Consider the following 27,229-nt stretch of genomic DNA (forward strand, 5'->3'; position numbering starts at 1 on the left):
GTGGAACCCTCGTCGGGCGTAGGGGATAGCGGGCGACACGACGGTCATTATATTGGGCCGGGTTGGAAAGTAAGCATCCCTACTGAAATGGACCGGAACAGGCCTAGGAGGGCAAGTCCCAGCCCTCCGAGTTAGACTGACTGAGAGGTGTTTTGGTTCGTGGTGTTTTTTTGTGTGTGCTTTAGTTGTTGAGCCTCGTGGGCATGCGCACTCCTGCTTCCGGTGCCTCCCCCACCTTTCCCTCTCACTTCCGGAGTGTCTTGCCTGTACTCACGAGCGGGCGGAACTTGCGCACAAGAGAAGTCCCGCCCCGTTTGCCTCCGGAAGTGCTTCTTTAGGCCGCGCTTGTCCACTGGACGAAGTCGTAGCGGCCCCGTGGCGGGTGAAAAGGCGACGGATCGCGGCCTCGGGTGCAGGTGAGGAACGAGGCGAGAGCGGCGGCCCTGGAGCCCGGAGTGCCCTGGAAGGGCGCCTGCGGCGCGGCTGAGGGCGGGCGGGCGGGCGCGTTGCCCACTCCTCAGGAATGGCAGGTCTCTGTGTCCCTGGCACCCACCGCTCACTTGAAACACCGAAGGCCCGCTGCTGAGATCCGGTCGCGGGCGCAGCTCACAGGGCGCCTTCCGAGTAACCGCGAACTTCTCGGAGCATTAAATTGCGTCCGTTAGTTTGACTGGCTTTGTGGTCCGAGAGTCACACGGTGCCGCTGAGCCCCAGGGTCTGTACCTGGCATGGGGGTAAAGGTGGTCACGGATTCCAGGCCAGCTAAGTAAGAAAGAAGGCTCTGAGGACAGAGTGCCCCACCGCACCCAAGGCCACAGAGCCCGTCAGCTGGCCCCTTTTCGCCAGCGAAGCCCCGAGGTTACATGACTTTCCTACTGAGATGCCAGGACCGTTCTTTCCGATACCCTCTGGCAGCGCAGAACGAGGGAGAGGAGTTCCCGACGTTAATAGTCTGTTTGCCTTGTTTAAGGAGATTATGACCTGCTCATAAAAGCGGTCATTCATCCCTGCATCCTCCTTGGCCCCAGAGGACGCCTCTGCTCAAAGCTGAAAGCCGGCTTTCTGGGAGTGTCGCTTTTAGACAGCCTTTTGGCTTCTTTCTGAGATCGATGAGGTCTGATTTCCGCTCCCCTCCTCCCCATCCAGGCCAACTTCACCCTCCATACCTGGATGTATTTATGTCATGAGCGTTAGTCAATCATTAGTTCTGTTTTCACTTATTATTATTTTTTTATCGATTGATGTCAGAGCAAGGAAGGGGGAAAGAGAAACATTGATTTGTTGTTCCACATATTTATGCATTTATTGTTTAATTCTTGTAAGTGCCCTGACGGGGGAGCAAATCCAGACAGTGCTCTGTTTCTGAGGCTGGAAATATTGTTCACTATTAAGGCAAGTCACATGTTCATCTGTGTTGCTTTTCCTGTACTGTTCATTCTCGACCCACCCCACCCTCCAAAGCTAATTCATGTCTTCATCTTTTCTGTTAGCTTGGTTTTTAATTTTTTCAAATGTATATTTTATTGGGGGTTTTTTTTTGTTGTTTTTTTACAGAGAGGAAGGGAGAGGGATAGAAACATCGATGAGAGAGAAAGAAACATCAATCAGCTGCCTCCTGCGCACTCCTCACTGGGTATGTGCCTGCAACCAAGGTACATGCCCTTGACCGGATTAGAACCTGTGACCCTTCAGTCCACAGGCTGACACTATCTACTGAGCCAAACCGGTCAGAGCTTGGTTTTTAATTTTTATTTATTGATTCAAGAGGAGACTTGGATTTGTTGTTTTGCTTATCTATGGTTGCCTCTTGTATGAGCCCTGACTGGGGATCAAGCCCACAATCTCGGTATATTGGGATGATTCTCTAGCCAACTGAGCTACCTAGCCAGGAGCCTGATTTTCTTTGCCGGCTGTTAATTTTTTTCCTCAAAGCTCCAGCACTTCACATAACAGTAGGTGGTATTTTTCCACAGTTTTAAAGGAATTGATCCTTTTATTTTATTTTCCCCAAACCCTGCACTCTGCTACTCCACAGTTGTTCTAGAACTTTATGTTAGCACTCTCTTGAGTTGGCTTGTTTTCAATCTGACCATTTTTTTCTCTTCCTACTATAAGCTCATCTGGTAGTTTTTGAAGAAATCGATTGACCAGTGGGTTGATTTTGAGTCCTTGTTATTTGAAAACTAGAGACCCAGCACACAAAATTCTGGGTGCAGGCTTAAACCGGCAGTCAGACATCCCTCTCACAATCCTGGACCGCTGGACTACCTGCCTGCCTGCCTGATCGCCCCTCACTGCCTCCCCTGCCAGCCTGGTCACCCCTAACTGTTCCCCTGCCAGCCTGATTGCCCCTAATTGCCGCCCTCTGCCGGCCTGGTCGCCCGTTTGGTTATGATGGTTGCTTGGCTCTTATATAGGTAGATGGCTTTGTTTACCCTCACAGTTTGGGTATGAAATTAAAATTCTGGGTTGAAGATCCACATTGAGACCTGTGAGAATGTTGCTCCTTTTATGAGTTCAGTGCTGTTCTGAAAGCCGGCCTTTACCGTTATGAATAACACTGGCCCGGTTCTTCTTTGTGACCTATTATTTCTTTGACTAATGGAAACGGGTTTTCCTCAGTGGTGTAAAGTTTCTTGAGCCACTTATTGAAGAAGGTCTTTTTGTTCTGTGGGAAGAATTAGATCCTTCTAGTCCTGGGGCATTTTCTTTTAATCCTTTGGTAATTATCTTTGATAATACTCTCTCTTTCTGTTTTCACTCTGGAATTCCATTTAGGTTTTTACTGTGCTCCTCTCTTTTCATTTTTTTGTTCTCCTTTATGAGAGATTTCTTTGACCTTCAAGCGCTTGTATTCAATTATTTGGATCATCCAGTCTCTACTTTCCAAGGGCTGACTTTTGGCATCCTGTTCAAGTTTCGTGGTCCAGTAACTTCTCTGATAATTCAGGAGGGTGCTATCATCTTCTCTTGAGTTTTCCATTAGGTTTCTTGTTCCTTGGATATGTTTGATGCTTTGTGTCTGTTCTGTGAAGTTATCAGCTCTGTGTGGGAGAGCCGTGCTTCTTATCTTGTGGCTCTCACTGCTCAGTGGGCCTGGCATGGGAACCCCCTGCTGTCAGTGAGAATACTTTCCTGGCCTTCTTTACTCAGAAACGCCTTCTACAGTGCCCTCAGCTGGGCCTCCGGGCGGGCTGCCTGCCTGCTAGACACAGTGGGAGGAAGGACAGTCTGCCTGCGGGCCAGTAGGCTGTTTTTTTGTTGTTGTTTGTTGTTGTTGTTTTAATATATTTTATTGTTTTTTTACAGAGAGGAAGGGAGAGAGATAGAATCATCAATGAGAGAGAGTCATCGATCAGCTGCCTCTTGCACACCCCCTACTGGGGATATGCCCAAAACCAAGGTACATGCATGCCCTTGACCGGAATCGAACCCGGGACCCTCCAGTCCGCAGACTGACGCTCTATCCACTGAGCCAAACCGGTTTTGGCAGTAGGCTGGTTTTGATGGACTTCCCACTTTTCAACCTGGCCCTCATCCCCAGCCTCTCTTGTGCCTGCCTCTCTCAGCTGAGAGACCCCTCGTTCCATTTTTTCTGAATATAAAACTGATTTCTCTGGGGAGCTGGGTACCTGGGCAGGGACCTTCCTCTCAGTGGCCCTTCCTCTCAGGGTTCAGGGTGTGAGTTCTCATTTCATTCTGGGTGAGGGTGCTGCCAGGAGAGGGATAACGTGTACCATGGGCTGTGAGGAACCCACAGTTTGGGTTCCAGTCGTTACTGGTTTTTATTCTAGGTGAGCAGTTAAGTATTTGCTTGGGTTTGGATTTCCCTGAGCCAGATTCATTGGGTACTTCTCTCAGCACCAGCTGCCACTAGTGATTCAGGTGCTTATTCTGAAGGAACTGGGCTTGAGTCCCACAGTGACAGCTGGCCATATTTAGCAATGTTTACCACCTCTCTCCTTCCCCCCTCCTTCAGGTATCCCCCTAGTCCAGTAAAGCCCAAAGGCCTTCACCATGGACTTCCAACATCGCCCGGGGGGCAAGACCGGGAGTGGGGGCGTGGCCTCCTCTTCTGAGAGCAACCGGGACCGGCGGGAGCGCCTCCGGCAGCTGGCCCTGGAGACCATCGACATCAACAAGGTGAGGTGGGGCCCCGGGAGGTCCCCACAGCCTCCCCCTCACCATGGAGTCCTGTTCCGGATTCTCACACCTGTGACCTTGAGCAGTTGTTTGGCTCTATGGGCCTTGGTCTCCTAGTCGTTAAAAAAAGGAACTTGACCTAGAGCAGCAGGTTTCCAAGACTGCTGTTACCCTAAATTTCAAGGGCTTTTTTTTACTGTATGAGGTGTTTTGGTTTTGTTTATCTAATTAATCAGTGTCTTGGAGAATCTCCAGTGGGGAGGGCCAGGATGGCAGCACATGAGTTGCTCTCATTTCAGCCATAGGCAGTGAAGGGCAACATTTTAGTTTAACGTTTTACCAACACAGAGCTGTTGGTAGACCAGTTCTCCCCCTGGGAACAGCTGATACTGGGCAGCGTCATTGTGTGGTGAGCCATCCTAGGCGCTGTGAGGTGTCGAGCAGATCCCTTCCTCACTCAATGCCAGGAGCACTCCAGTCACAGATGTCTCCAGATACGTTGCCCAGGGATCCGGGTGAGAGCCTGGCAGCCAGTGTATGGTTCACGTAGACTTTGAAACCCTCAGAGGTGTGTACGGCCAGGCAGCCTCTCAAAGCCTCACTGGTTCTCTTACTTTCCCCATTTTCCAGATGAAAAAATAGTTGTGATGACAGAGAATGTGTCACTGTCAAAGATGACACGGCCCCTGAGCAGTGGAGTTAGAATTTGAACCCCACGGGTCTGCTCCCCATCAGCGATCAGCAGCACTGCCATGCTGCCTGGTTTATGGAGTCACCTGTCCAGCCCACAGGACTTGTAGAGACATGGGTCTCCATCGCCTTTCCCTTCACCCGCGTGCTGGTCCTCCTCTGCCTGTACCTGCCTTGTGCTGCAGCACTTGGAAGGCTGGTGGGTTGTGGCCAGATTCCTGCCCCCGTCCTGGAGATGGGTGACCAGCAGTGCTCCTTGGGCTCTGCCTCCTTCCAGACCCACAACTGCCACCCATGTGAGGCCAGGGACTCCTGGAGAACCCTTCTGCTCAGAGTAGGGGCCAAGGACCACAGTGTCCGCCCCTGCCCCCGGCGCTTATTGTAGATGCAGAGTCGTCCCCCAGCACTGCCCTGGCAGGCCCATGCCAAGCTGGCCCCAGTTTTCTAGTCCTTTGTCCCAGAACATCTGTCCCAGAGGACAGCAGCACCCTCCCTCGCCAGCCAGGGGAGAGCCCTGCTTCTCGGGCACTGCTCGTGGCAGGGAGGGCTCAGGTACCATCTCCCTCGATCTAATGGACTCTGCCTCCCTCCCAGGACCCTTATTTCATGAAGAACCACCTGGGCTCATATGAATGCAAGCTGTGCCTGACACTCCACAACAATGAGGTGAGTTCTCGGGGCCCATTGCCCCCACGGCCCTTCCCCTGTTCCGTGGAGAAGCTCTGGCAGGACGCGCTGCTCCCACCCCTCCTCCGCTTCTGCTTGTTAACCTGTTGTTCGTAACTCGGCCGAGGGTGGAGGGGGTGCTGGGGGCCGCCACTCACTCACTGAGCACAGCTTCCGGTGCATCTTCCTAGAAGAGATGCTGGTCACTCCACCGGAAAACCTGGGCCCTGCACTCCTGAGGCCCAGAGGCCACCAGAACTGTGAATTTGCTGCTTGTCCATTTTCCTTTAATGCCACTGGTGCCATTGTCATACAGATGTGAGCACATCTGGGAACATTTGACGCTGGGTTTTGAGGTCTAGTGGTGTAGCTCCAGTTCATTTCCTTCAAGGACTGTGAGGTTATCCATGTGCTAGTCGGACAAGTTCTCACGTTGGGTTCGGCATGCAGCGATGAGCAGGTCCTGTTTGTCCTCCCCGTGTTGGCGAACGTTTGCTTTGTTTTGGGATTTGTTCACAACTGTGGGCATTGTGCTGTTGAACAGCCTTTGTATGTCAGGTTCTCCCTTCTGCACTGTAGATACTGGGGCCCTGCTCCCAGGAGGCAGAAGGGAGAGCAGGACTGGTTGAGGGGCATCCAGGCCCCATCCCTGCTCACTTTGTCCCACTCTAGGGGAGCTACCTCGCGCACACCCAGGGGAAAAAGCACCAGACCAACTTGTGAGTATGTCACCCCTACTCCCTGCTCAAAGCCTTGGGCCCCGGGCTAGGAGCTGGCACTTCTCTACGTGTCTGTGAGCCACACCAGACAGTGGCACAGAGGTAGTTTGGGGCCAGCCTGTCCTGTGATCAGTACATTGTGGGAGGAACGGGATATGCTCCTTACCTAGCAAGGAGAAGGGTGTGGGTCCTCAGAAGGCTCCCTAGTAAGGAACAAGGGGAAATGTGACAAGAGGAGAAAGGTGCCCATGCCTGTCCCACCCATTTCCATTCAAACCTTGAGACACCCCCCACCCACCCATTCAACCCCACCCCACCCAACGCCCTCACTTAGCAGAGGCTCTCCAAGGTCGATGTGGGGGCAGGACGGCTCCTAGCACCTGGGCCTGTGGCCTTGGCGTCGTGTGTGTGTGTGTGTGTGTGTGTGTGTGTGTGTGTGTGTGTGTGTGTGAGAGAAGGAGCAGCAGCACTGTGTCCGTCATGCCTATAGGGCCCGGCGAGCAGCCAAAGAGGCTAAGGAGGCCCCCGCCCAGCCAGCACCAGAGAAGGTCAAGGTAGAAGTGAAGAAGTTTGTGAAGATCGGCCGCCCGGGCTATAAAGGTAAGTCTGTTTGGGGGTAGGTTGGCCCACATTTGTCCAGAACCCTGGTCCCGCCCCTGAGCCGTATACACACTGCTGTTCACTGGCCTTCATTTGCTCAGACCTTTCATTGCTTTCAGAAACCAAACACCCCACTGGGGTCCCCCCTCCATGTGAACTTTCTCAAATGTGACCTTGTGGATGCCACTCCCCTGTGCGCCTATCAGGGTGTTATGAGAGCTCAGTTATTTGCACTCTTAGTGAAGATGAGTGATGTGTGGGAGGGGCAGTGAGCCCCTTTCCTGTGAGCATAGAACTAGGCCCTGGCTCCTCTGGACCTGAGGAGAGAGGGGAGTGGGAGGGCAATGGTCTGTGTCAGTGGCAGCTTACTCAGCAGGGCCATTGGCAGGGAACGGGCTCTGGGTTACTTAGTTCAGAAAGCTGGTCATATGACCCTGTTGGAATATAGGGGACTATGTTCTAACAACATGTGTGTGTCTGCACTGTAGCAGGGCACAGCGTGCACACCAGCTTATGAACCAGGGCTACAATGGCAGGGTCCACGTGGGGCCACCAAAGGCCTTTGGCTGTGGTAGACTGTCAGTTTCTGCCATGAGTGTAGTGGGGAGAACCTGAGGGGCTTACAGGGAAATTTTACATGCCTGGGAGCTGTGCAGAGAACAGCCTGAAAGCCACAGGACTCTGATATGAAGGGCACCTCTCCCGGAGGCAGGGTTGCAGGCCTCACTTGCCCCACACACCTGGTGCCTCCTGTCTTCAATTCCTGCTCAGTGCTCAGTGCTGCCCCAGGCCCCGGGGGGATTAGGGCAACTGCAAGCCATTCTCCCACCACCACTTCCATGGTCTCGGGCAGGTGGCACCTATAGCACAGAGCTCTCCCAGGCCTGGTTGGGGCCCTACAGCCAGGTGACCTCCCCTGCCCTCCGGGGTCCTGAGCTTTGGGAGGGTGATGAGCTGGCCTGGACCTGAGACCTCTGTGTGTTGCAGTGACCAAGCAGAGGGACACAGAGATGGGCCAGCAGAGCCTCCTCTTCCAGGTGAGACGAGGCCCAGGGACCAGTCATGAGGGGAGGGGCTCCTGGGAAGCAGTGCTGCCATTTGGCTGTATCCCCACAGATCGACTATCCTGAGATCGCTGACGGTATCATGCCACGCCACCGCTTCATGTCTGCCTACGAGCAGAGGATCGAGCCCCCAGACAGGCGCTGGCAGTACCTGCTGATGGCTGCCGAGCCCTACGAGACCATTGCCTTCAAGGTAGCTTGTGCTGCCCACTCCAGAGGTGTCCTTCCCAATAGGGGCTGCTTCTGGGGTGGGAAGGGTGTCCTAAGATGGTGCCCCCATCAAGAGCAGTGCAGCTTCTGTGCTGGGCTGGTCAGGGATTCCTTGACCGTGTCCTGTGCCCTAACAGACACTGGTGAACACAGTATTGTAAACCATTATTTAACTGGGGTGATGGGGGTCACTAGGCAGCAGAGCTAGAATGTAAGCTGTGTCTGGTTCTCTAAAACCAAGCCCTCTTCCTTCATGAAGGGCTCTCTCTGCTGGGCCTGCTCTAACACCTGGGAGCAGTCCCTGCCATTTTCCACCCCTTTCCCCCACCCCCATCCCACCCCCGCAGGTGCCAAGCAGAGAGATTGACAAGGCCGAGGGCAAGTTTTGGACTCACTGGAACCGGGAAACCAAGCAGGTAAGTCACTCTAGGTCCAAGCAATTCAAGGAACTTCCGGTGGCTGTCCTGGCCATCCTCTCTCCCCTCCCATGACCCCCAGTGCTCCATTCAGCTTTTTCGTGTTTTTTTCCAGTTCTTCCTCCAGTTCCACTTTAAGATGGAAAAGCCTCCAGCCCCGCCAAGCCTCCCGGCTGGGCCTCCTGGGGTGAAGCGGCCACCACCCCCACTGATGAATGGCTTGCCCCCTCGGCCACCACTGCCTGAGTCTTTGCCTCCACCCCCACCAGGAGGCCTGCCTCTGCCCCCCATGCCACCCAATGGGCCTGCACCTGCAGGGCCCCCGGGCCCTCCCCAGCTGCCCCCCCCAGCTCCTGGAGTCCACCCTCCAGCACCAGTGGTCCACCCACCAGCATCTGGGGTTCACCCTCCAGCTCCTGGGGTCCATCCCCCAGCACCGGTGGTCCACCCACCAGCATCTGGGGTCCATCCCCCTGCTCCTGGGGTTCACCCAGCCCCAGGAGTCCATCCTCCAGCCCCAGGAGTCCACCCTCCCCCATCTGCTGGAGTTCACCCCCAGACCCCAGGGGTACACCCACAAGCTTCTTCAGTCCACCCCCAGGCCCCCGGGGTACACCCCCCAGCCCCGGGGATGCACCCCCAGCCACCTGGGGTACACCCCCCTCCTCCAGGGGTTCATCCTCAAGCTCCTGGGATTCACCCCCAGCCTCCTGGAGTTCATCCCTCCAATCCCGGGGTCCATCCCCCAGCTCCCATGCCCCCAATGATGAGACCCCCACTGCCCTCCGAAGGCCCTGGAAACATTCCACCCCCTCCCCCAGCCAACTGAAAAGCCACCCCCTCTCATTGCAGGTCTACTTTCCTGTTTCCCTATCTCTCCTCCCCGATCGAGTTTGGTGTTTGTACAGGCTGTGCCGTGTCCCTAGATCTCATTAAACAGCCTTCTCAGAAGCCTGGCTGCACTGCTGTACCCATGGTGTGGGCAGGGGCGCTGTGGCATGGCCCCTCCGCCGTATGTGGGAGTGGTTCGGGGTCAGGCTTCCAAGACTCCGTGGCCATCAGGACACTGGTGGGTGTTCCAACATGTCCTCTGTGTCCTGGAATTCCAGATGGAAGACGGACATTGCCCACAGGGGGACGGGGGTCCAGCCTGTGGGAGGAGAGCAAAGCAGAGGGTGTTCTGTCCTCGGGGTCTCCAGGCCAAGATGCCGGAGCTCCTTTGGCACCTTGGTTCCTGAGGGCAGGAGGCGTGGACAGGAGACTTGAGAGCTCCAGCTGAGCCTGGAGACCTCCCACCTGGTGGTCTGAACACACCGAGACAACCGGTGTCTTGGGTCTCAGGGAGGGGCCTCTGCCCTCCTCCAGGCCCGGCCCTACAGCTGTTGTTTGGTCCATCTGGGCTGGTCACTCCCTGCTCACATTCCCACTGCTGTCTCCGGAGAGAAAACCTCAAGGACAGTTGAACAAATCGGTCACAAGCCACACTTTCTATCACTGGTGGGAAGGAGATAGGGGCCCGAACAGAAGGGGCTTTGAGCGGGCCCAGGCTTGGAGGGGAGCTCAGGCACTGGCCCCCAAGGTCACCTCCTGGGAGGCGACAGGGGCTGTCCTCCACACAAACACCCTGGGCTGGCCCATATAAGCGGAGTGGCCAAGCCCCTGACAATTCCCAGGATGAGGGCTGCACCTCTCTCTCTGCCGGTCCTGCTGCTATGGGCGATGGGGACCCTGATGGGGGCTGGGACCCCTGGAGAAGAAACACCTGGGGAGCCTGCAGCCACTGGGGGTCTCATCTTCCACCAAGACTGGGACTGGGCAGCCCCCCAGGTCTTGCCTCCACGCAGTCAGCGAGACTCCCTATGCCTGGTGACGCTGGCTGGTGGCAGCAACGGCAGCCGCGCCCCCCTCCGGGTGACGGGAGCCCTGAGGGGCTACGAGCAGGCCTTCCTGGAGGCCGTGCATCGGGCCCACTGGGGGCCTGGTGACCTGGCCACCTTCGGCGTCTGCACCCCTAGCCACGAGCACGCTGCGCTGCCCCTTCTGCGGTGGCTTAGAGTGTGGCTGGGGGAGCCCCGGGGGCAGCAGCTGGCGGTCCTGCACCTGGAGGAAGGTATGGGGTCCCCTGGCTGAGGCGGGGCAGGCGGCTCTGCTGTGGTCCCTAGCCATCATTCCATTACACGATGGCCATTACTTTCCCAGGGAAGACCCTAGGCCCCTCTCTGACCTGGGGAAGTTGAAGCCTATGGCCCTGCTCACTTGGGCTGGGCTGAGCCTGCAGCCTGGGAGGTGTGGGCCCTTATCTTTGCCAGTGAATGCTGGGCTCCCAGACCACCCCCCTGCGCTGCCGGGGAAGGTTCCACTCCGGGAAGGAGCCCTGGGGCTGGGCCAGCAGTGGAGGATGCCCCTGTGACAGCAGGTAGCCCAGAGTAAGAGGTGGCCTGTCCTCAGGGGCCATTGACCTCAGATACACTTCCAGGAAGGGGCTGCCCACGTGACACATGGACCTCCACTCAGGAGGTCCCCAAACCCAAGAGACCTCAAGGGTTCAGGGATGACAGGCAGCAGCCCACCACCCACCTTGTCAGTCCTACCACCCATGTCCTGGCAAGGACCTGCACCTTGTGTTGAGGTGTGTCCACCCCCGTGAGTGTCCCAAGGCTCCCAGTTGGGGTGGAGCTCTCCCTCCCTGAAGGACAGACAGGCTTAGGCGAGGGGCTCAGGCCTCAGCAGCTCAGCTGTCCTTCCCCATTATCCTGGCGGCAGTGACGTGGGAGCCAACACCCTCGCTGAGGTTCCAGGAGCCTCCATCTGGAGAAATCAGCCCCCCGGAGATGGCGCTGCTGGTGGTGTACCCCGGGCCCGGCCCAGAGGTCACTGTAACGGGAGCCGGGCTGCTGGGCACCCAGGTATCAGGGTTGAGTTGGGCATTCCTTCACCCCCAATAACCCTTACCCATAGCAGGAGGGGAGGGGTGGTTCAACCGTCTTCACCGGGGGAAAGGCTCCAGGGGTCCAGGGTAGACCCTGGAAGGGGTGCTAAGGGCAGAGAACAGAGCATGGCTGGCATCCTGCGCCCCGCCCAGCCAGGCTGAGCTCCCATCTCCTCAGAGTCTCTGCCTGTCCCGGGACACCGGCTACCTGGCGCTGGCAGTGGACCGCCCCGCGGGGGCCTGGCAGGGCGTGGGTCTTGCCCTAACGCTTCGGCACCGCCAAAACGGTAGGCTGGGAGAAGAGGGAGCGGCGCGGGCCGCTGCCCTGGACCCCAGCTCCTGACTCGGCCCGGCGCCCTCCCCCCAGGTACCGCCCTGAGCACCGCGCAGCTGCAGGCGTTGCTGTTCGGCGCCGACCCCCGATGCTTCACGCGGAGGACCCCGGCCCTCCTCCTGTTGCCGAGGCCCGGGCTCACGGCCATGCCCGCGCGCGGTCAGCTGGACACAGTGCCCTTCCCGTCGCCCAGGTGCGCCTTGGCCCAGCCCGGGGGCCCGGGGAGGTGGGTGGGGACAGCTGAGCCCACATCCAGTCTCCGCCTTTCAGTCCCACCCCAGAGCCCGAGGAGCCACTCCCTGGCGCCGGCACCGATCCCTTCCTGGAGACACTCACGCGCCTGGTGCGGACGCTACGGGGACCCCACGCCCGGGCCTCGCCGCCGCGCCTGGCCCTGGACCCCGCCGCGCTGGCCGGCTTCCCGCAGGGCCTGGTCAACCTGTCGGACCCAGTGGCCCTGGAGCGCCTGCTTGACGGCGGCGAGGAGCCCCTGCTGCTGCTGCTGCCGCCCGCCGCTGCCGCCGCGGGGGACCCCACGCCGCCGCCGGGCCCCGAGTCCTCGCCGTGGGCGGCCGACCTGGCGCGCCGAGTGGCCGCGGAGCTGCAGGCGGCTGCCGCCGAGCTGCGCGGCCTCCCGGGGCTGCCGCCCGCCGCCCCGCCGCTGCTGGCGCGCCTGCTGGCGCTGTGCCCCGGGGACTCGGGGGGGCCCGGCGGCCCGCTGCGCGCGCTGCTGCTGCTGAAGGCGCTGCAGGGCCTGCGCGCCGAGTGGCGCGGGAGGGCGTGGGGCGGGCCGGCGCGGGCGCAGCGCAGCGCGGGGGCCGGGGCCGCGGACGAGCCGTGCGCGCTGCGCGAGCTGAGCGTGGACCTCCGTGCGGAGCGCTCGGTGCTCATCCCCGAGACGTACCAGGCCAACAACTGCCAGGGCTCCTGCGGCTGGCCGCAGTCGGACCGCAACCCGCGCTACGGCAACCACGTGGTGCTGCTGCTCAAGATGCAGGCCCGCGGGGCGGCCCTGGCGCGCCCTCCCTGCTGCGTGCCCACGGCCTACGCGGGCAAGCTGCTCATCACCCTGTCGGAGGAGCGCATCAGCGCGCACCACGTGCCCAACATGGTGGCCACTGAGTGTGGCTGCCGGTGACTCCGCGCCGCGCCCCGAGCCGCGCCCCTGTCCGTATTTATTCGCCACCGAATCATCACCCCAATAAAGACCACAAGCGCACGGCGGAGGTGTCCGTGCACGTTTGGGCGGCAGGCGGGGCCTCCTCCAGCCGGCTCTCTGGCGCGCAGGGCCGGGTCATCGGTTGGCACTGCCTCCTCCCTTGGCTACCCCACCCCTGTCTGAGGTCCCCGTCCCAGGCATGCAGGCCCCGGGCTAGATCCGGGGCCGAGGTGCAAAGGAGCAGGCGACGTGGGGCCGCAGCACGCGCTTTATTTCGCGAGGACCAGGAGCTAACCCGGAAGACGTGCCGGGGTTCCTGCGCAGGGCCCGGGCCGGCTCAGTCGCGCCCCTTCCCGGCGCGGTGCTTCCGGCGGCCCGGAGGCCAGTCCTCGGCGCTGGGACGTCGCGGAGAGGCCCAGGCCTGCCTCTTCCTGTGCTTGGCCTCTCCGGAGTCCCGCTCCCACGGCCGATGGCCCTCTTCTCGTGCCTTCCCTCTCTGGGGCGGAGGTTCCCGGGGCTCCCTGACGGGCCGGGGCTTCTCCGGCTTCCATGGTCTCTCTTCGGTCCGCGGCCTCTCCTTGCGCGGCCTCTCCCTCCGCGGCCTCTCCTTCTGCGGCCTCCCCTGGGGCCCTTCGTGGGCGAGGGGCGCGCGCTCCCCCCCAGCGGCCTCCTCAGGGTCCCCGGCCTCCTTCCCTGCAGCCTCCGCACTCCGGGCAGCCTCTGTCTCCTCCGCCGGCATCGGGGGCGCAGCGGACCCCAGCGGGGGCGTCCAGGCCTCGGGCTTTAGCTGCAACCAGTGCGGGATGATGGAATCAGTGCAACCCGCCCCCCCCCGCACTCCCCTTCCTTCGGAAGAGGGTTCAGCGCCCGCAGTCGCTGAAGGAAATTCTTACCGGGGGCGACGCTGGCTTTTTTGGCGCAGAGCTTGGAGGGACCCATGGCGCAGGGGCAGGGGCAGGGGCGTCCGCCCCTCCAATCACCATGTCTAGAGGGGGTGGGGGGGTGTAGTAAATCAGCCGGCGCCAAGAGCCAGACACACGTCCGTCCCAGCCCTCTTCCCCGGGACAGACAGGTGCAGGGGCGAGCCGATGTTCCCCAGGACGCGGAGCTGGGCTGGCTTCCTCCGAGCCCTGGGCAAGCGTGCGGTCCCCGCTGCTGGGACCAAACCTCAGTGGCTAACGGACGGGGCCTATTTCTCTGCGGCTGCAGGTGCCGCCCTTGGTTATCCTGGGCGTGCACGGCCCATAGGGGGTGGGGGAGCATAGCCCAGGGAGGGAGGTGCACCAAGCTCCATTCTGGGAGGGGAAGGTCCCCTCCACTACAAGGTGCACAGTGTGTGTGTGTGGGGGGGGGGGGGCAAGCCCATCCTGGAGAGAGGGGCCCAGGCGGACCTCGGAGGTGCAGAGAGGAGGACCCCGCACACGGCCCATGCTGGGGAGACAGGGGGGTGACGTAGGAGGGGGACGTCTAAGATTCGGACCCGGGGGCACAGGCTCACCGCGACACAGCTGGAAGGCCGAGCCCAGCAGCGCCACCAGCGAGGCGAGCACCAGGCACTTGTTGAGCGACATGTCCCCCCAGGGCAGCTCCTCGCTCAGGGCCGGGGGCGGCGGCGGCGGCGGCTGCGGGGGCGGCGCGGCCTGGGCCTTCTTGCGCGCCGGGCTCCTCGGGGCTTCAGGAGCAAGTGCGGGGTTTGGGCGCGGTTCCCAGGGGCGGACCTGCACCCTGAACCCCGCTCAGCCCTGCCCGGTTGTGTGGCCCTAGGCAGGGGGCTGATTTGGCAGCTTCACTGGTATGCGAAGAATATTCTAGATCCTTAGCTGAAACTTAGCAGCACCTTAGCTGGTGTTATAATGATCTAGAGGCCCAATGCACGAAATTTGTGCAAGGGGCTAGGCTCCCTGCCACTTTGGCTGCTTCTGCCCCCGCCCCCACGACCCCCACTGCCTTGGCTTCATCCAGAAGGTCATCCGGAAGGATGTCCAGTCTAATTAGCGTATTATGCTTTTATTATAGATTAGCAGAAGCTCCCAGACCTTTCAGTTACTACCTGTGACACCTGGTCACCACGCAGCCAGGAGCCAACCTTGCAGCACCCTGTCCCCCCTTCACCCCAGATCAACCCACCCCCCCCACCCCCCGTCACCCCTGCCTCCTGCAAACCGACTTGCTCCTGCTTTCGGCCTCTCCTTGCCGGGTCCTGGGGCCCCTTTGGCCACAGACTCCTTTTCTGTCTTCTTGGGCCTGGTATCCACTTTACCCGCAGGGCTACCCTCCGCCTCTGGCTCCTGAGAATCCTGTGGGGAGTCACCAGTCACCTTGGGTATTTCCTTCCGGTCTTTCCTCGGAGGGAGCCCAAGCCCTTCCCGTGGGCTGCAGAAACCCACCCTCCTTGGCCAGCGTGTCCCTGATTCCAGGGGAGTTCTGGGCTGAGACCCCAGAGCCCCAGCTACTCACGTGGGACCAGCTGCCGGCGTCGGCCAGCCTGGGTGTCACTGTTAGTGGGGAAAGAGGAAGGAGACTCAAGGTCATGGGGACCCTCAGGCCAATCCCGCCCTCCTCCGGGCTCCGCTGGGCAAGGGGCAGGTGATGGCTCCCACTTGACGGCGGGCTCTGAGAGGCACACGCCGGTTCCCTGGCAGGCTGGGGTTGGAACCCCAACCGGTGTGTCCCGGCCCCTCTCTGGGGAGGGGGGGCGCTTCTTATAGGCACCAATGAGCCTACAAGGAGCTGCTAAGCTTATAACACCTGAGGCACCAATGAGCCAGAGGTGGGGAATGGGAGCACAGGTCACAGTCTAAGCCAGTGTGAGGGTCCAAGTCCCGCCTCTAAAGGTGAGCCATCTTCAGAATGGGGGGCGTGGTCTTCATCCTGCCAGCACCCCAAGGACACCGCCAGCCCAGTTCTCCGGGGGCTGCCTGGTCAGAGCTCAGCCAGGACAGAGAGGTCCTCACCCGCCTGGCAGCCCAGGCCTCCATCAGGCTTCTCCAAGGCCATGGTTGTCATGGAGATGTCTGAGAAGCAGCAGGTTCAGTTCAGACTCAAGCTGTGGAGGGGGCGGTGGATGGGAAAGAGGGAGCTTGCATTTACTGAGCCCCGGAGTGGGCCTGGGCCTGACTCGGGTGGGGAGGACCCTGAGTTCATGTATTACCGGCCTCTGCCTCCCCCCAGCCCTGAAGGACCCTCTTCGCGGAGCCCTCATTACCTGGCAAATTCACCTCAGGGCATGACCCGGTACACTCCCTGAGCCCCCAGGCTTGCCTTGGGACCCCTCCCCATTGGCTAGTCCCTCTGGGGCCCCAGCATCCCTGAGTACACAGTAGAGGCTGCTGGGACCCAGAAAGGATTAGGACCCACCCAGAGTCACAAAGAGATGAGCAAAGAGCTCAGACCAGAGCCCGGGGCCCCAGGCTCGGCTCATGTTCTCTGAGACCAGGGGCTATTTTTATCCGTTGCCCAGGAGCCGTGGGACGGGCCAGCGCGGCCCACCCCCTTCCAGACCTCTGCCCCCAAGGGATCTCCCTCTGGACCACTCTTACCTACTGTGCCTGGCACCTCGTTCCCCTCTGGTCCCCTAAATCTAGGGGCTCAAGTTCACAACAGGCAGGGGAACGGTGAGGGGGTCCCTGTCTCCTCTCACTGCCTCTCCTCCTTCAGAGCGGAGGAGGAAACTGAGGCTAAGGACGGAGGTACTGCCCAGAGGCCGCACGAGAGCCCGAGGTCAAACCCAAGTCTGTCGGCATCGCAAAGCCCTGCTTTTCAGGATCCCTGGCACCTCTGGCTGCCTGTTAGCGTGTCCCATCTCTGGGCAGAAAGGTGACTCTGCTCTGGTCTGGAGCAGGGCCGAGGAGGGGCCTCATGGGCAGGCGTGTGAACCCCTAGGAGTGTAGGGGGCAGCCACGAGAGTTGGGGACCCCCATGGACCTCAGAGGTGCCCCCGTGGTCGCTCATCCCCGCCCAGGCCTCCCCCGACCCCACTTACTTCACAGCCAGCATGCTGGGCCCGGTAGACGGGATGGAGATGGAGGGTGACTCCTGGAAAGACAGCAACAGGTGGCCAGAGGCAGAAGGGAGGGCCAATCAGCTCTGTGGCTGGAACAGGAAGGGGAGGAGAGCCAGGCACAGCTGGGGAGTCACCCCCCTTCCCCCCAGCCTGCTTGCAGGAGGGCCAGTTATTGGCTGAAGGGCGATCCACCCCCACTCCAGAAAGAGCCACTGTCGCCGAAACCAGTTTGGCTCAGTGGTAGAGCGGCGGTCTGCGGACTGAAAGGTCCCAGGTTCGATTCCGGTCAAGGGCATGTACATTGGTTGCGGGCACATCCCCAGTAGGGGGTGTGCAAGAGGCAGCTGGTTGATGCTTCTCTCTCATCGATGTTTCTATCTCTCTATCTCTTTCCCTTTCTCTCTGTAAATCAATAAAATATATTAAAGAGAGAGAGAGAGAGAGAGAGAGAGAGTGAGAGAGCGCGCGCCACTGTCAGGCTGGCCATGGCAAGCTGGGGATGTTCTTTCCGGTCCCTAAGCATCAGAAAAGGGGCTTAGGGGCTGAGCGCGCCATAAAAGGTGGTCCTCTCGCCTTCTCCGTGGATTCTGTCAGCAGGCCTTTTTGAACCACGGATTGCATGCCAGCCCCACAGCCGGCCTGGCCCGCCGGGCCCAGGGCAGCCGGGAGGGCTTCCTGGAGGATCGGCCACCTTGGGAAGCTGGGCTCTTCGGCTCATCTGCCACGTGCTCACTTCCTCCCGGGGCACAGGGAGGGTGAAAGGAGTTGCTCTTTTTATTTATTTATTTTTTTAGTTTTATATATATATTATTGATTTTTTATCAATGATGAGAGCGAATCACTGATTGGCTGCCTCCTTGATCCCCACTGGGATCCAGCCCACAAGCCAGAGCGTGTGCGCCTGACCAGAATCTAACCTGGGATCCTTCAGTCCACAGGCTGACACTCTATCCACTTGGCCAAAACTGGCTAGGGTTCCATTGACTTTTTTGAGAGAGAGGCAAAGAGAGAGGGAGGAGAGAGAGAGGGAGAGAGAAATATTGATGTGAAAGAGACACATCGATGTGCTGCCTCCCACAAGTGCCTGGAAGTGGACAGGATCGAACCTGCAACCAGGTACCTGCCCTGGACAAGGAATCAAGCCCTCAGCCCTTCAGTGGGCAGGTTGATACTCTAACCACTGAGCCACATGCACAGGCCAGGGCTTAAAATCACATTTCTGTGCAATGTTTAGTGTAATACTTTGCACGGCCATAATTGTTCCTTGCTTTTATAGTTGTGTTTTGTACATTTTTGATTTCTTTATATAAGGTCATAGATTCTTAAACTGTTGTAGTTTTTAGTACAGTTAAAATTAGTTTGTTTAAGACCTATTTTTAATCAAGTAGGACAGAAACTATTAAAGCTAGCTTTATACATGCAGAAACCAGTGCAGTATTTAGTATATGAAATATTTTTAATACACATCTGTCAGTGTAAAAATTCAGTGGCAGAGTGTTCATATTAAGAGTATATAAGCCGAGACCGGTTTGGCTCAATGGATAGAGCGTCGGCTTGGGGACTGAAAGGTCCCAGGTTCGATTCCGGTCAAGGGCATGTACCTTGGTTGCGGGCACATCCCCAGTAGGGGGTGTGCAAGAGGCAGCTGGTCGATGACTCTCTCTCTCATTGATGTTTCTAGCTCTCTATCTCTCTCCCTTCCTCTCTGTACAAAATCAATAAAATATATTTAAAAAAAAAAAAAAAAAAGAGTATATAAGCTTTGCCCTACCAGTGTGGCTCAGTGGTTGAGTGCCAACCTATGAACCAGGAGATCACGGTTGGATTCCCAAATAGGGCACATGCCTGGGGTGCGGGCTCCATCCCCAGTAGAGGGCATGCAGAAAGCAGCCAATCAATGATCCTCTCTCATGTTTCTATCTCTCTCTCCCTCTCTGAATTCAATAAAAAAATAGTAGAAAATGAGAGGAGAGGAGGGGAGGGGAGGGGAGGGGAGGGGAGGGGAGGAAAGAAATAAGAGGCTGAAACCGGTTTGGCTCAGTGGATAGAGCGTTGGCCTGCGGACTAAAAGGTCCCAGGTTCGATTCCAGTCAAGGGCATGTACCTTGGTTGTGGGCATAATCCCCAGTAGGGGGTGTGCAAGAGGCAGCTGGTTGATGTTTCTCTCTCATCGATGTTTCTAGCTTTCTATCCTTCTCTCTTCCTCACACTCAAAACTTAATAAAATATATTTAAAAGAAAAGAAAAGACTATATAAGCTTTGCCCTGGCTGGTGTTTCTCAGTGGTTAGAATGTCACCCTTGGACTGAACAGTTTCAGATTCAATTCCCAGTCAACGGCACATACTTGGGTTTTGGGTCCACTTCCTGCCCTGGAGTGAGGTTTGTGAGGGAGCCAACCAGTTGATGTGTCTCTTACATCGATGTTTCTCTCTCTCCCTCTCCCTTCCTCTGGCTCTCAAATCAATTAAAACAAAACGACAGAAACAGCCACCAGCTGGAGACAGGCGCTGCTAATCCTGGAGCACGCCCTCTAGTCCCTGGGGGTGTTTTCACAAAGCTGTCCCAGCCTTATCATCCCTCGCAGATGTGTGTGTGGATTTGTGGCCAAATCGCAACGGTTTGAAGCCTTCCTTGGCCCTGTTTCTCTCTGAAGTGTGTCTGATGCATATTTAAACCGGCGGTTCTGTTTACTTCCCTTTTTTCTCGTTGCTTGCTCAAGAGCTTTCCCCTGGGAATAAGGTTAGGAATAAGAGGCCAGGCTTGAGAATAACAGTAACCATGAGGTAAAGTGATCCAATCAATCCTTTTTACAAATATATATGTGTTTATTGGTTTCACAGAGAGGGAGAGATAGAAACATCAATGATGAGAGAGAACCATTGATTGGCTGCCTCCTGTACACTCCCCAGGGGCAGGTCTTTCTGTGCTGGATGAAACCCGGAAGGAGATTCCGGTCTGGCTTCAGTGTTAACAACCCTCAGGGTGTCAAGTACCTCAGTCCCCACCCCCCCCCCACCACATAGGGAGCAAAGCAGACAACACACCCGCCCTGCATCCCATGGGTGAGTCTCCTGGGGTTGTGTCAGAAATGACAACAGGCAGAGTCTACTGTCCCCACAAGGGTGACACGACACTGCTCCCCACCTCCCTGCCCAGGCTGGGAGCCCTCAGGCATCTGGACCCCCTGCAGTGACTTTCCCCAGCCTGCCCTGCCCTGGCCCCAGACACACACCCTTTCTCCTCCACCCTTGCAAAAAGCAACCTGCTTCAGTTTGTTTTCCAAGAGGCTTGCATCCCCTCCCCACCCTCTCTCCACCCATGATGGTTACACATTTAAGTTTACTTTGGCCGGAAACGGCACAAGGCCTGCCAACGAACAAAGAACCCTCCCCACCCCAAGTCTCAGCGCCAGGGTCCTGAGGCCTCTGCTGGTTCCCAGAGAGCTGAGGAGGCCTGGGGTTGCCTGTGTTTTACCCCCAGATTCCAGGTTGGCAGGTGAGATCTCGGAGACACCCCACTGCAACGGTCCTTCCGGGACTACAAGCCACCGTGCTGGGTGTCAGCGGGGATCTCGGTCCCTTTCTGGCCTCGGTCATGGTGGGTAAACACAGTGCGACTCAGTGACCAGTGGCGGGCCATTGGCAGGCCTGGATTCTGGACTCTTGGCCTGGTGTCGCCCGTTTGGGTAAGACACTGGAGACCTATGAAGAAAGAAAAAACAAATGTCAAAACTGGGAGGCTCTTCCAGCTTTAAGAAAATGTAAGGCCTTGTGGACTCAAGGGTCCCAGATTCGATTCTGGTCAAGGGCATGTGCCTTAGTTGCAGGCACATCCCCAGTGGGGGGCGTGCAGGAGGCAGCTGATCGATGTTTCTCTCTCATTGATGTTTCTAACTTTCTATATCTTTCCCTTCCTCTCTGTAAAAAATCAATAAAATATATTAAAAAAAAAAAAAGAAAAGAAAATGTGAGGCCTAAATAATAACAAGGATACTAATTCTACAAATATGAGGATGCTTACGCCCCACCTAGGATGGTGGGCGTGAGCCCTCCCAATAAAAGTGCGAACCTCTGTAAGAAAATTGAAATCAATCATAAAGTTAGCTGGAAAATCCACTTGCTTTATGTTTCCCCATGAGCCGCAATCCTAAGCAACGCCACTGATGAAATATTTTTTCTCTGAGAAAATTCTTCGGTTGGCCCAACCACTGCAATTGTCAGTTTTTGTTGTTGTTTTAATCACCTATGTCACTGTGAATTAGACATTTTTCTTACTTATATTGTATACGTAGTATTGCATTCCACATAAAAAGGAATTCAGAGACACACAGGGACTAGACACATGTTTTGCAAAGTAAAATGTCTATCAGTTTTGTCCCTTTGGGGAAAGTTTGTGTTTCTGACTTAAATGAACACAGTGGATTGGGGATAAAAATGAGATAAAAATGATGGGTCTGGATTGTAAAAACAAAGAAACAAATAGGAGTTGCTTCAACCCCATGTGACTTTTCGAGTTTCTGTTTGTGCCTACAACATGGAACCACGAAGCACAGTGGGACCTACAAGAAATGGTAGCATTGCGTGGTAAGTGCAAAATTTAGGTCTTCTGTGAAATGTGTTTCTGAACTTAACTGCCCGAAGTAATACCTTTGGTTGGGGGAAATTTTTAGTCCACACACGAAATATCCGACTTTATCTGCAAAGAGAAATATTTTGTTAAGTCCAAATTTTAGACAAAAATATTTTACTAAATTTTCAATGTCATTAACGTTGAAAATTCTTTTTAAAACGTGAGGGACCGAATCCAGAAAGCCATCATTGTGACCGATCTTTCGCAGGTAACTACTGAAAATAATTTTGACTTATTGGGGGGTGGCGGTCCCACGACCCCTTTCCCGCCCCGAGAGGTAGGGAGAGGGGGGGCCCCGCTGGGGGAAGGGGACCTAGTGACGGCGATGGGGACCACAGATGAGACTGGGCCACAGCGGGACACACCGAAAACGGACCCAGCGCGAAGCCACCATTCGGCTCGGGTCCGAATGTGGGGGTGGGGTGGGGTGGGCACGCGCATCGGGTTCTCGGCGCCAAGGCGGCCCCGCCCCCTCCGCGCGCCCGCAGAGGAACGCCAGCGGGTGGGGGCGGGACCCTCAGCTTTTAGCCCAATCCTCGGCGTGATCTCACCCTCTCTCTCGGCGTTGGCCAATCAGAAGCCGAGAGGGGCGTGCGTGCCTTGTTTCCCGGCGGCCCCGCCCCCTCGCGCGGCCGCGTTCCCGACGGCGTAGGGGGCGTGGCCTTTCCGCAGCGCCTATAAAAGCGGGCGACTGCGGAGACGCCATTTTGCGAACGGCGAGCAGCGGCGGCGACGCGGGAGAGGCGCAGCGGAGGTTTTCCTGGTTTCGGACCCCAGCGGCCGGATGGTGAAATCCTCCCTGCAGCGGATCCTCAACAGCCACTGTTTCGCCAGAGAGAAGGAAGGAAATAAACCTAGCGCCACCGTCCACGCCAGTCGCACCATGCCTCTCATCAGTCTGCACAGCCGCGGAGGCCACAGCAGTGAGAGGTGAGCGCCCCTCCCCTGCCCGAAGCTTCCAGAAGCGTCGCCGCGCAAGCTCGCGGGTGGCGGCCGCGGGGCGCCACGGAAGTCCCGGGAGCTCGAGACCCGCCCCTTTGTCGAGGCCACAATCGCGGTGGGGGGGCGGGTTCTGGTCTGGATGGGGGCGGGGCGGGCGGAGGGACCGGTCCGGGGTCTCGGCCTAGCAGGCGATCCGGGGCACGGGGGCACCTGGTTGGGTTTGGGGGACAGCGGAAATACGAAATGGGGTTTGGGAGAGGGTCGCGGGGAAAGATTTGGGGGGCGGGTTGGTTCGAGGCCGAGTCGGGCCCACGAGCCCCATGAATCTGCACTTTGCGGGCGCGGCCCATTAGCGGTGCCCGGCGGGGGGGGGGCGGGGGAGGTCTTGAGCGCTTCGACGGTGGGGAAACTCAAACAAGCCAGGTGCCCCATCGTGACCGCCCTAGTGACCCCCATTTTTTGGCCCCAAAGCGTATGGATCCGGGTGCGCCGGGCCCCCGAGGGCAGGCAGAGCGAGGCTGCGCCACGTAGGCGGCGCCGGGGCTTTTCTCGGGGTGGCTGCGAGCCGCCCCGCCGCGGGGACACGGCCCTGGCCCTCCTGGCCGCCCCTCGTTAGGTTTTGGGTGAACGTAGTTGTGCCCATTTCCAGCGGGCGCGGGTCCGATATTAAGTCTTCTACTTGTCGTTGGCAAGATCTTAGACATCCACCTCCGGGGCGCCATTAGCCCCTCAGCGGGGGGGTCCTGGGCCGAGAAGCGGACGGGCAGGCGTTTGAGGGGCCCCGGATGGGAGCCGTGCAAAATGGAGGCGACTTTGGGACTTGTTTACACTGCGCAGCAAATGGCTGCTGGCGCTCCCGACTGCGTGATTGTGAAAATCTCCCCGGGGCGCAGGGCAGCTCTGCCGAGATGACGCAATCCGCGGCCAGCGGGAGGGGCGCCTCCTGCCCGGCGGTGGAACTACTAAATGTTGCGGGCTTCGTGAGAAGGCGCCAGCATTTCCGATTTTTGCTACAGACTGCAAAATAGAAAAGGGGGAAGCTGAAGTGGCCAGAGTGAGAAGTGGGAAGTAAAACTTGATGGGGTGGTAGGATTGGGTTAGTAAGACTTTGTCGTTGTCTTGAGATAACTCAAGGACGAAAAAGAGCACCAAGTGGAATTTTGAGTTGAAAACCCGCCCAAGCATGGCCCACGAAGGCCCAATTAAGTAACCGCTTGTTTCTCTGATATCAGGGTAGGGGTTGGGTAGAGCTTTTGAGCTGCCCTGACTGGCGGTTGTTGATTTTGACCCCTTGACTGGTGTAAGCATGGGATTGGGGAGGGCAGTCCTAGGTGGGCACCACTCTAGTTGGGACTCTGGAATGCCTTGGTCTTCGGCTTGGTCTGGCTGAAGCTCAGGGTCCTGTCAGTAAAAGCCATACCCTAACCAGCCTGTTTTCCTTCAGTTCCAGGGTCTCCCTTAACTGCTGTAGTAACCTGGGTCCAGGGCCTCAGTGGTGCTCCTGATGTCCCTCACCCACCCCTGAAGATCCCAGGTGGGCGAGGGAATAGTCAGAGGGATCACAATCTTTCAGCTAATTTATTTTACTCTGTAAGTATCTTGTTCTCGGGGCTCCTCCAACCTTGGGGAGGGGGTTGGGCTGGGCTGGGCTGGGCTGGGCTGGGCTGGGCTGGGCTGGGCTGGCTTGGCCATGCCACACCACACCTGCAGCCCCTGCTTCTGCACAGTGGCGATTTCTTACACACCTGCTGTGTGCTAGGAATCTATTGGATTCTCAGAACAGAATGCAAGTTGCAGCCCAGGCCCTTATTGAGCCATAAGTAGCCCTTGGTGAACTGTTTTTGCCTCAGCCTGGGGCTCCCGCCCTGACCTTGGCTTGAGCCACCTCCCCTAGAGGGCTGGGAGGCCCTGCATGTGGAAGGCATCTTTGCAGGGGGCTGGGTGACGGGGTGATTTGGTGCTTTTCTGGGTTTTCCAAATTGTGGCATTGAGGAGGAAGATCGACCACTCAGTCTGTGAGGGTTGATGTCTAAGGTTTGAATTTGGTTCTTTCCTTTCACAGGATAATAGGCTGAATGTAACAGAGGAACTAACGTCTAATAACAAGACGAGAATTCTCAACGTCCAGACCAGGCTCACAGATGCCAAACATATTAACTGGAGAGCAGTGCTGAGCAGCAGCTGCCTCTACATTGAGATCCCAGGCGGAGCTCTGCCAGAGGGGAGCAAAGACAGGTGAGGGCCAGCCTGTCGGAGTCCTCACTCGAGGGGAGGAGGGAAGCCAGAGTCTAGAGTTGGGCAGGCCATCCTTTTTTGAGTAGTGGTCTAGCAGTTCTCGGGAGATCCTCCACAGGGAACACTGGGCCATATTTGTGGACATCCGGTTGTCACATCTGGGGGGCGCCCCCTTAGGGTTGATCCTGGCATTGAGTGGATGGGAACAGGGATGCTCAACCTCCCACACAGAGAATGGCCCAGCTCCAGAGCCTCTAGGTCTATACCTGGAAGTTGTGCTCCCCATAAGTCAAGCCCGTTAAGAGAAGTGGGAGGTGCAGGCTGGGCCCTTAGGAGGGGCACATGAGGTTGGACAGATCCTGACACTTGCACTTCAGCTTTGCAGTTCTTCTCGAGTTTGCAGAGGAGCAGCTGCATGCTGAGCATGTCTTCATTTGCTTCCACAAGAACCGTGATGACAGAGGTAGGTGGCCACCCATCACCAGGTGCTCTTGCAGGGATAAAAGGAGAAGGCACCCACCCCCCTGGCCCTGGGGAGGAGGCCTGTGGCCTAAGGTCTTGTTGTCTAACCTTGGTCATGCTGTTCACGGGGCCCTAATGAGCACATCCTCGGTCTGTGTTGTGTGTGTGTGTGTGTGTGTGTGTGTGTGTGTGTGTCCCCAGCCCCTTGAAGGCTCTGTGAGGGGCCATCTCGGGGGGGTGGGCGGGCCCAGAGCCCAGGTTGCTGGAGGCCAGCGGGCTCATGCAGTTTTCTCCCACAGCCGCTCTGCTCCGTACCTTCAGCTTTATGGGCTTTGAGATTGTGAGACCGGGGCACCCCCTTGTCCCCAAGAGACCCGACGCTTGCTTCATGGCCTACACATTTGAGAGAGAGTCTTCTGAGGAGGATGAGTAGCAGCTGCACCACCTGCGCCCTCACCTTTGCCACCACTGACATCATCGCAGATGTAGCCCCTTGTGTGTCTCGCTTCGTGCTGGTGGTGTGACCAACGGCTGCCCTGGGTGCAAATGCCAGGCCTGCTCCCCTCTTCTGGGTTTTGTCCGCATGTTGTAATTGTGCAAATAAATGCTCACTCCAAATTAGCGGTATATTTCTTGAAGTTTAATATTGTGTTTGTGATACTGAAGTATTTGCTTTAATTCTAAATAAAAGTTTATATTTTACTTTTTTATTGCTGGTTTAAGGTGATACAGATTATCCTTGTACTTCAAGCAGGAGTTTTCTTATTTGAAGCTTTGGAAACAGTTTTAGGTCCTAACTTGGAAAGATAGGTATTAATCGACCCTTCTATTGCTTTGAAAAAATCTGAATAAAAATGATTACATCTAAGACCTGTCTGGGCTCAGTGGTGTTAACTTGGCCTGGAGGGAGGGGCCTCAGTTACCTGGTGTGGCCTGGGGCTGTTTGCAAGTATGTGATGATGCATTCTGAGTGGATTAACCCCTTTGACCGGGGAAACAGGCTCAGGGTGGGAAGCCAATGGCTTAGTCTCTCATCTGGCCACAATCTGGTTCTATGGGATGTGCTTCGAGGCAGATTTCAGGATCCTGGGGCCCCGTTTTGCCATCTCAGCCAGGCAGCTCTGGATGACAATCTGCCCTCCCTCACCCACATCTTGTACCTTCAGGTCCCCTGTCCTGCCCTTCCCTGGGGTGACCAGGGCTGGAGGCTGGCTGGCTTCCAGTTATCCTAAATGGCCTCACCGCTGCCTGAAGCTGGGGGCCTGCAGGGGACTTAACCAGGACTGTGTGGATGTGTGTGTGTGGATGGCCCCAGCCTGTTGCCGTTGGCGGCCTAAGGCCGAACTGGAATAGCACTGCCAGGGAACACTGGTCCTGTAGTTGGGGGAGGGGAGCTAAGTCCCAGGATTGGCAGTATCAGTGCCACCTGCTGGCTGCATCTGGACATTGCCTGGAGATTCATGTCCAGGCCTTGTGTGGGAAACACGCTGCAAAGGGGGACACTTTTGACAGGAGGAAAAGTGCTGGGAGACCGGTGGGATAGGATATTCAGCTACCTGAGTGATGATGGAGCCAGTCTCCAAAGGTTTGGAGGTACAGAGCTGGTCATACCTAGGGGTTAGGAAGTTAGGAACATCTCCAGGATCACCATGTTAAGGGAGGAGTAAGGAGGCATGACTGGAGGCCCAGGCAAGAGCCGTGGGACCCCTCAAGGCTCCTGTGTCCATTTTCAGAGGCATAAACTGAGTTCCCACTCATTCCCTTATGTCCCCTGATGAGTTGCAGGCCAGTTTATCAACCTTTGCTGGCACTGAAAGGAGTGTTTATGCTCTGCTATTGTGGAGACCATGATCATCAGACCCCAGCACTAGAAGCATACTGGCTTCTGCTGGAAGGTGTGGGGAGGGGTGTCACATTGATGGACAGGGGGTGTCCACACTGGGAAGAGGGGCAGGTGGCCCTGGCTGTTAGCCCTCACTCCTGGAAGGGGGCACCTGCCTTCTTGGGGTGGACATGGGCCTAAATT

General features: G+C 57.4%; 4 protein-coding genes and 1 long non-coding RNA gene across 8 annotated transcripts; 4 read left to right on the top strand and 1 right to left on the bottom strand.

Annotated features, from left to right (window-relative positions):
* Positions 1 to 254: 254 nt before the first annotated feature.
* On the top strand, positions 255 to 9,459 carry SF3A2 (splicing factor 3a subunit 2). 2 transcript variants are annotated; one of them, XM_036424170.2, is made up of 10 exons: positions 331 to 470; positions 1,719 to 1,724; positions 3,980 to 4,143; positions 5,428 to 5,499; positions 6,172 to 6,218; positions 6,709 to 6,818; positions 7,806 to 7,855; positions 7,935 to 8,075; positions 8,440 to 8,508; positions 8,624 to 9,459. In XM_036424170.2, exons 3-10 carry the CDS (start codon positions 4,018 to 4,020, stop codon positions 9,335 to 9,337), a joined length of 1,329 nt encoding a protein of 442 aa, XP_036280063.1. In that variant the 5' UTR covers positions 331 to 470; positions 1,719 to 1,724; positions 3,980 to 4,017; the 3' UTR covers positions 9,338 to 9,459. The 2 variants fall into 2 exon arrangements, with proteins under 2 accessions (XP_036280062.1, XP_036280063.1); XM_036424169.2 differs by lacking the exon at positions 1,719 to 1,724 and having other exon boundaries at positions 255 to 416.
* Positions 3,497 to 26,578, top strand: LOC118711182. Its single transcript, XR_004985659.1, has 3 exons — positions 3,497 to 3,921; positions 13,175 to 13,179; positions 26,566 to 26,578. It is a non-coding gene; the product is annotated as an uncharacterized LOC118711182 (long non-coding RNA).
* Positions 9,615 to 12,993, top strand: AMH (anti-Mullerian hormone). Of its 2 annotated transcripts, none has more exons than XM_036424160.1 (5): positions 9,615 to 10,618; positions 11,272 to 11,414; positions 11,595 to 11,724; positions 11,805 to 11,964; positions 12,042 to 12,993. In XM_036424160.1, exons 1-5 carry the CDS (start codon positions 10,183 to 10,185, stop codon positions 12,907 to 12,909), a joined length of 1,737 nt encoding a protein of 578 aa, XP_036280053.1. In that variant the 5' UTR covers positions 9,615 to 10,182; the 3' UTR covers positions 12,910 to 12,993. The 2 variants fall into 2 exon arrangements, with proteins under 2 accessions (XP_036280053.1, XP_036280054.1); XM_036424161.1 differs by having other exon boundaries at positions 11,616 to 11,724.
* On the bottom strand, positions 13,163 to 17,091 carry JSRP1 (junctional sarcoplasmic reticulum protein 1). 2 transcript variants are annotated; one of them, XM_045576721.1, is made up of 7 exons: positions 16,913 to 17,091; positions 15,885 to 15,976; positions 15,388 to 15,425; positions 15,098 to 15,227; positions 14,429 to 14,602; positions 13,824 to 13,915; positions 13,163 to 13,717 (listed from the first exon to the last, which is right to left on the bottom strand). In XM_045576721.1, the coding sequence occupies exons 2-7, from the start codon at positions 15,934 to 15,936 to the stop codon at positions 13,268 to 13,270; spliced, it is 936 nt and encodes a 311-aa protein (XP_045432677.1). In that variant the 5' UTR covers positions 15,937 to 15,976; positions 16,913 to 17,091; the 3' UTR covers positions 13,163 to 13,267. The 2 variants fall into 2 exon arrangements, with proteins under 2 accessions (XP_045432677.1, XP_036280079.1); XM_036424186.2 differs by having other exon boundaries at positions 15,885 to 15,978; positions 16,884 to 17,091.
* OAZ1 (ornithine decarboxylase antizyme 1) lies at positions 22,252 to 26,071 on the top strand. The gene is given in 6 exon segments (XM_036424181.1): positions 22,252 to 22,494; positions 23,951 to 24,008; positions 24,010 to 24,096; positions 24,569 to 24,741; positions 25,119 to 25,204; positions 25,503 to 26,071. Coding segments are annotated over 6 exon segments (684 nt in total). The 5' UTR covers positions 22,252 to 22,348; the 3' UTR covers positions 25,637 to 26,071.
* Positions 26,579 to 27,229: the final 651 nt, after the last annotated feature.

This window comes from Pipistrellus kuhlii, unplaced genomic scaffold (assembly GCF_014108245.1).
Source record: "Pipistrellus kuhlii isolate mPipKuh1 unplaced genomic scaffold, mPipKuh1.p scaffold_m20_p_8, whole genome shotgun sequence".
NCBI classification, from domain to species: Eukaryota; Metazoa; Chordata; class Mammalia; order Chiroptera; family Vespertilionidae; genus Pipistrellus; species Pipistrellus kuhlii.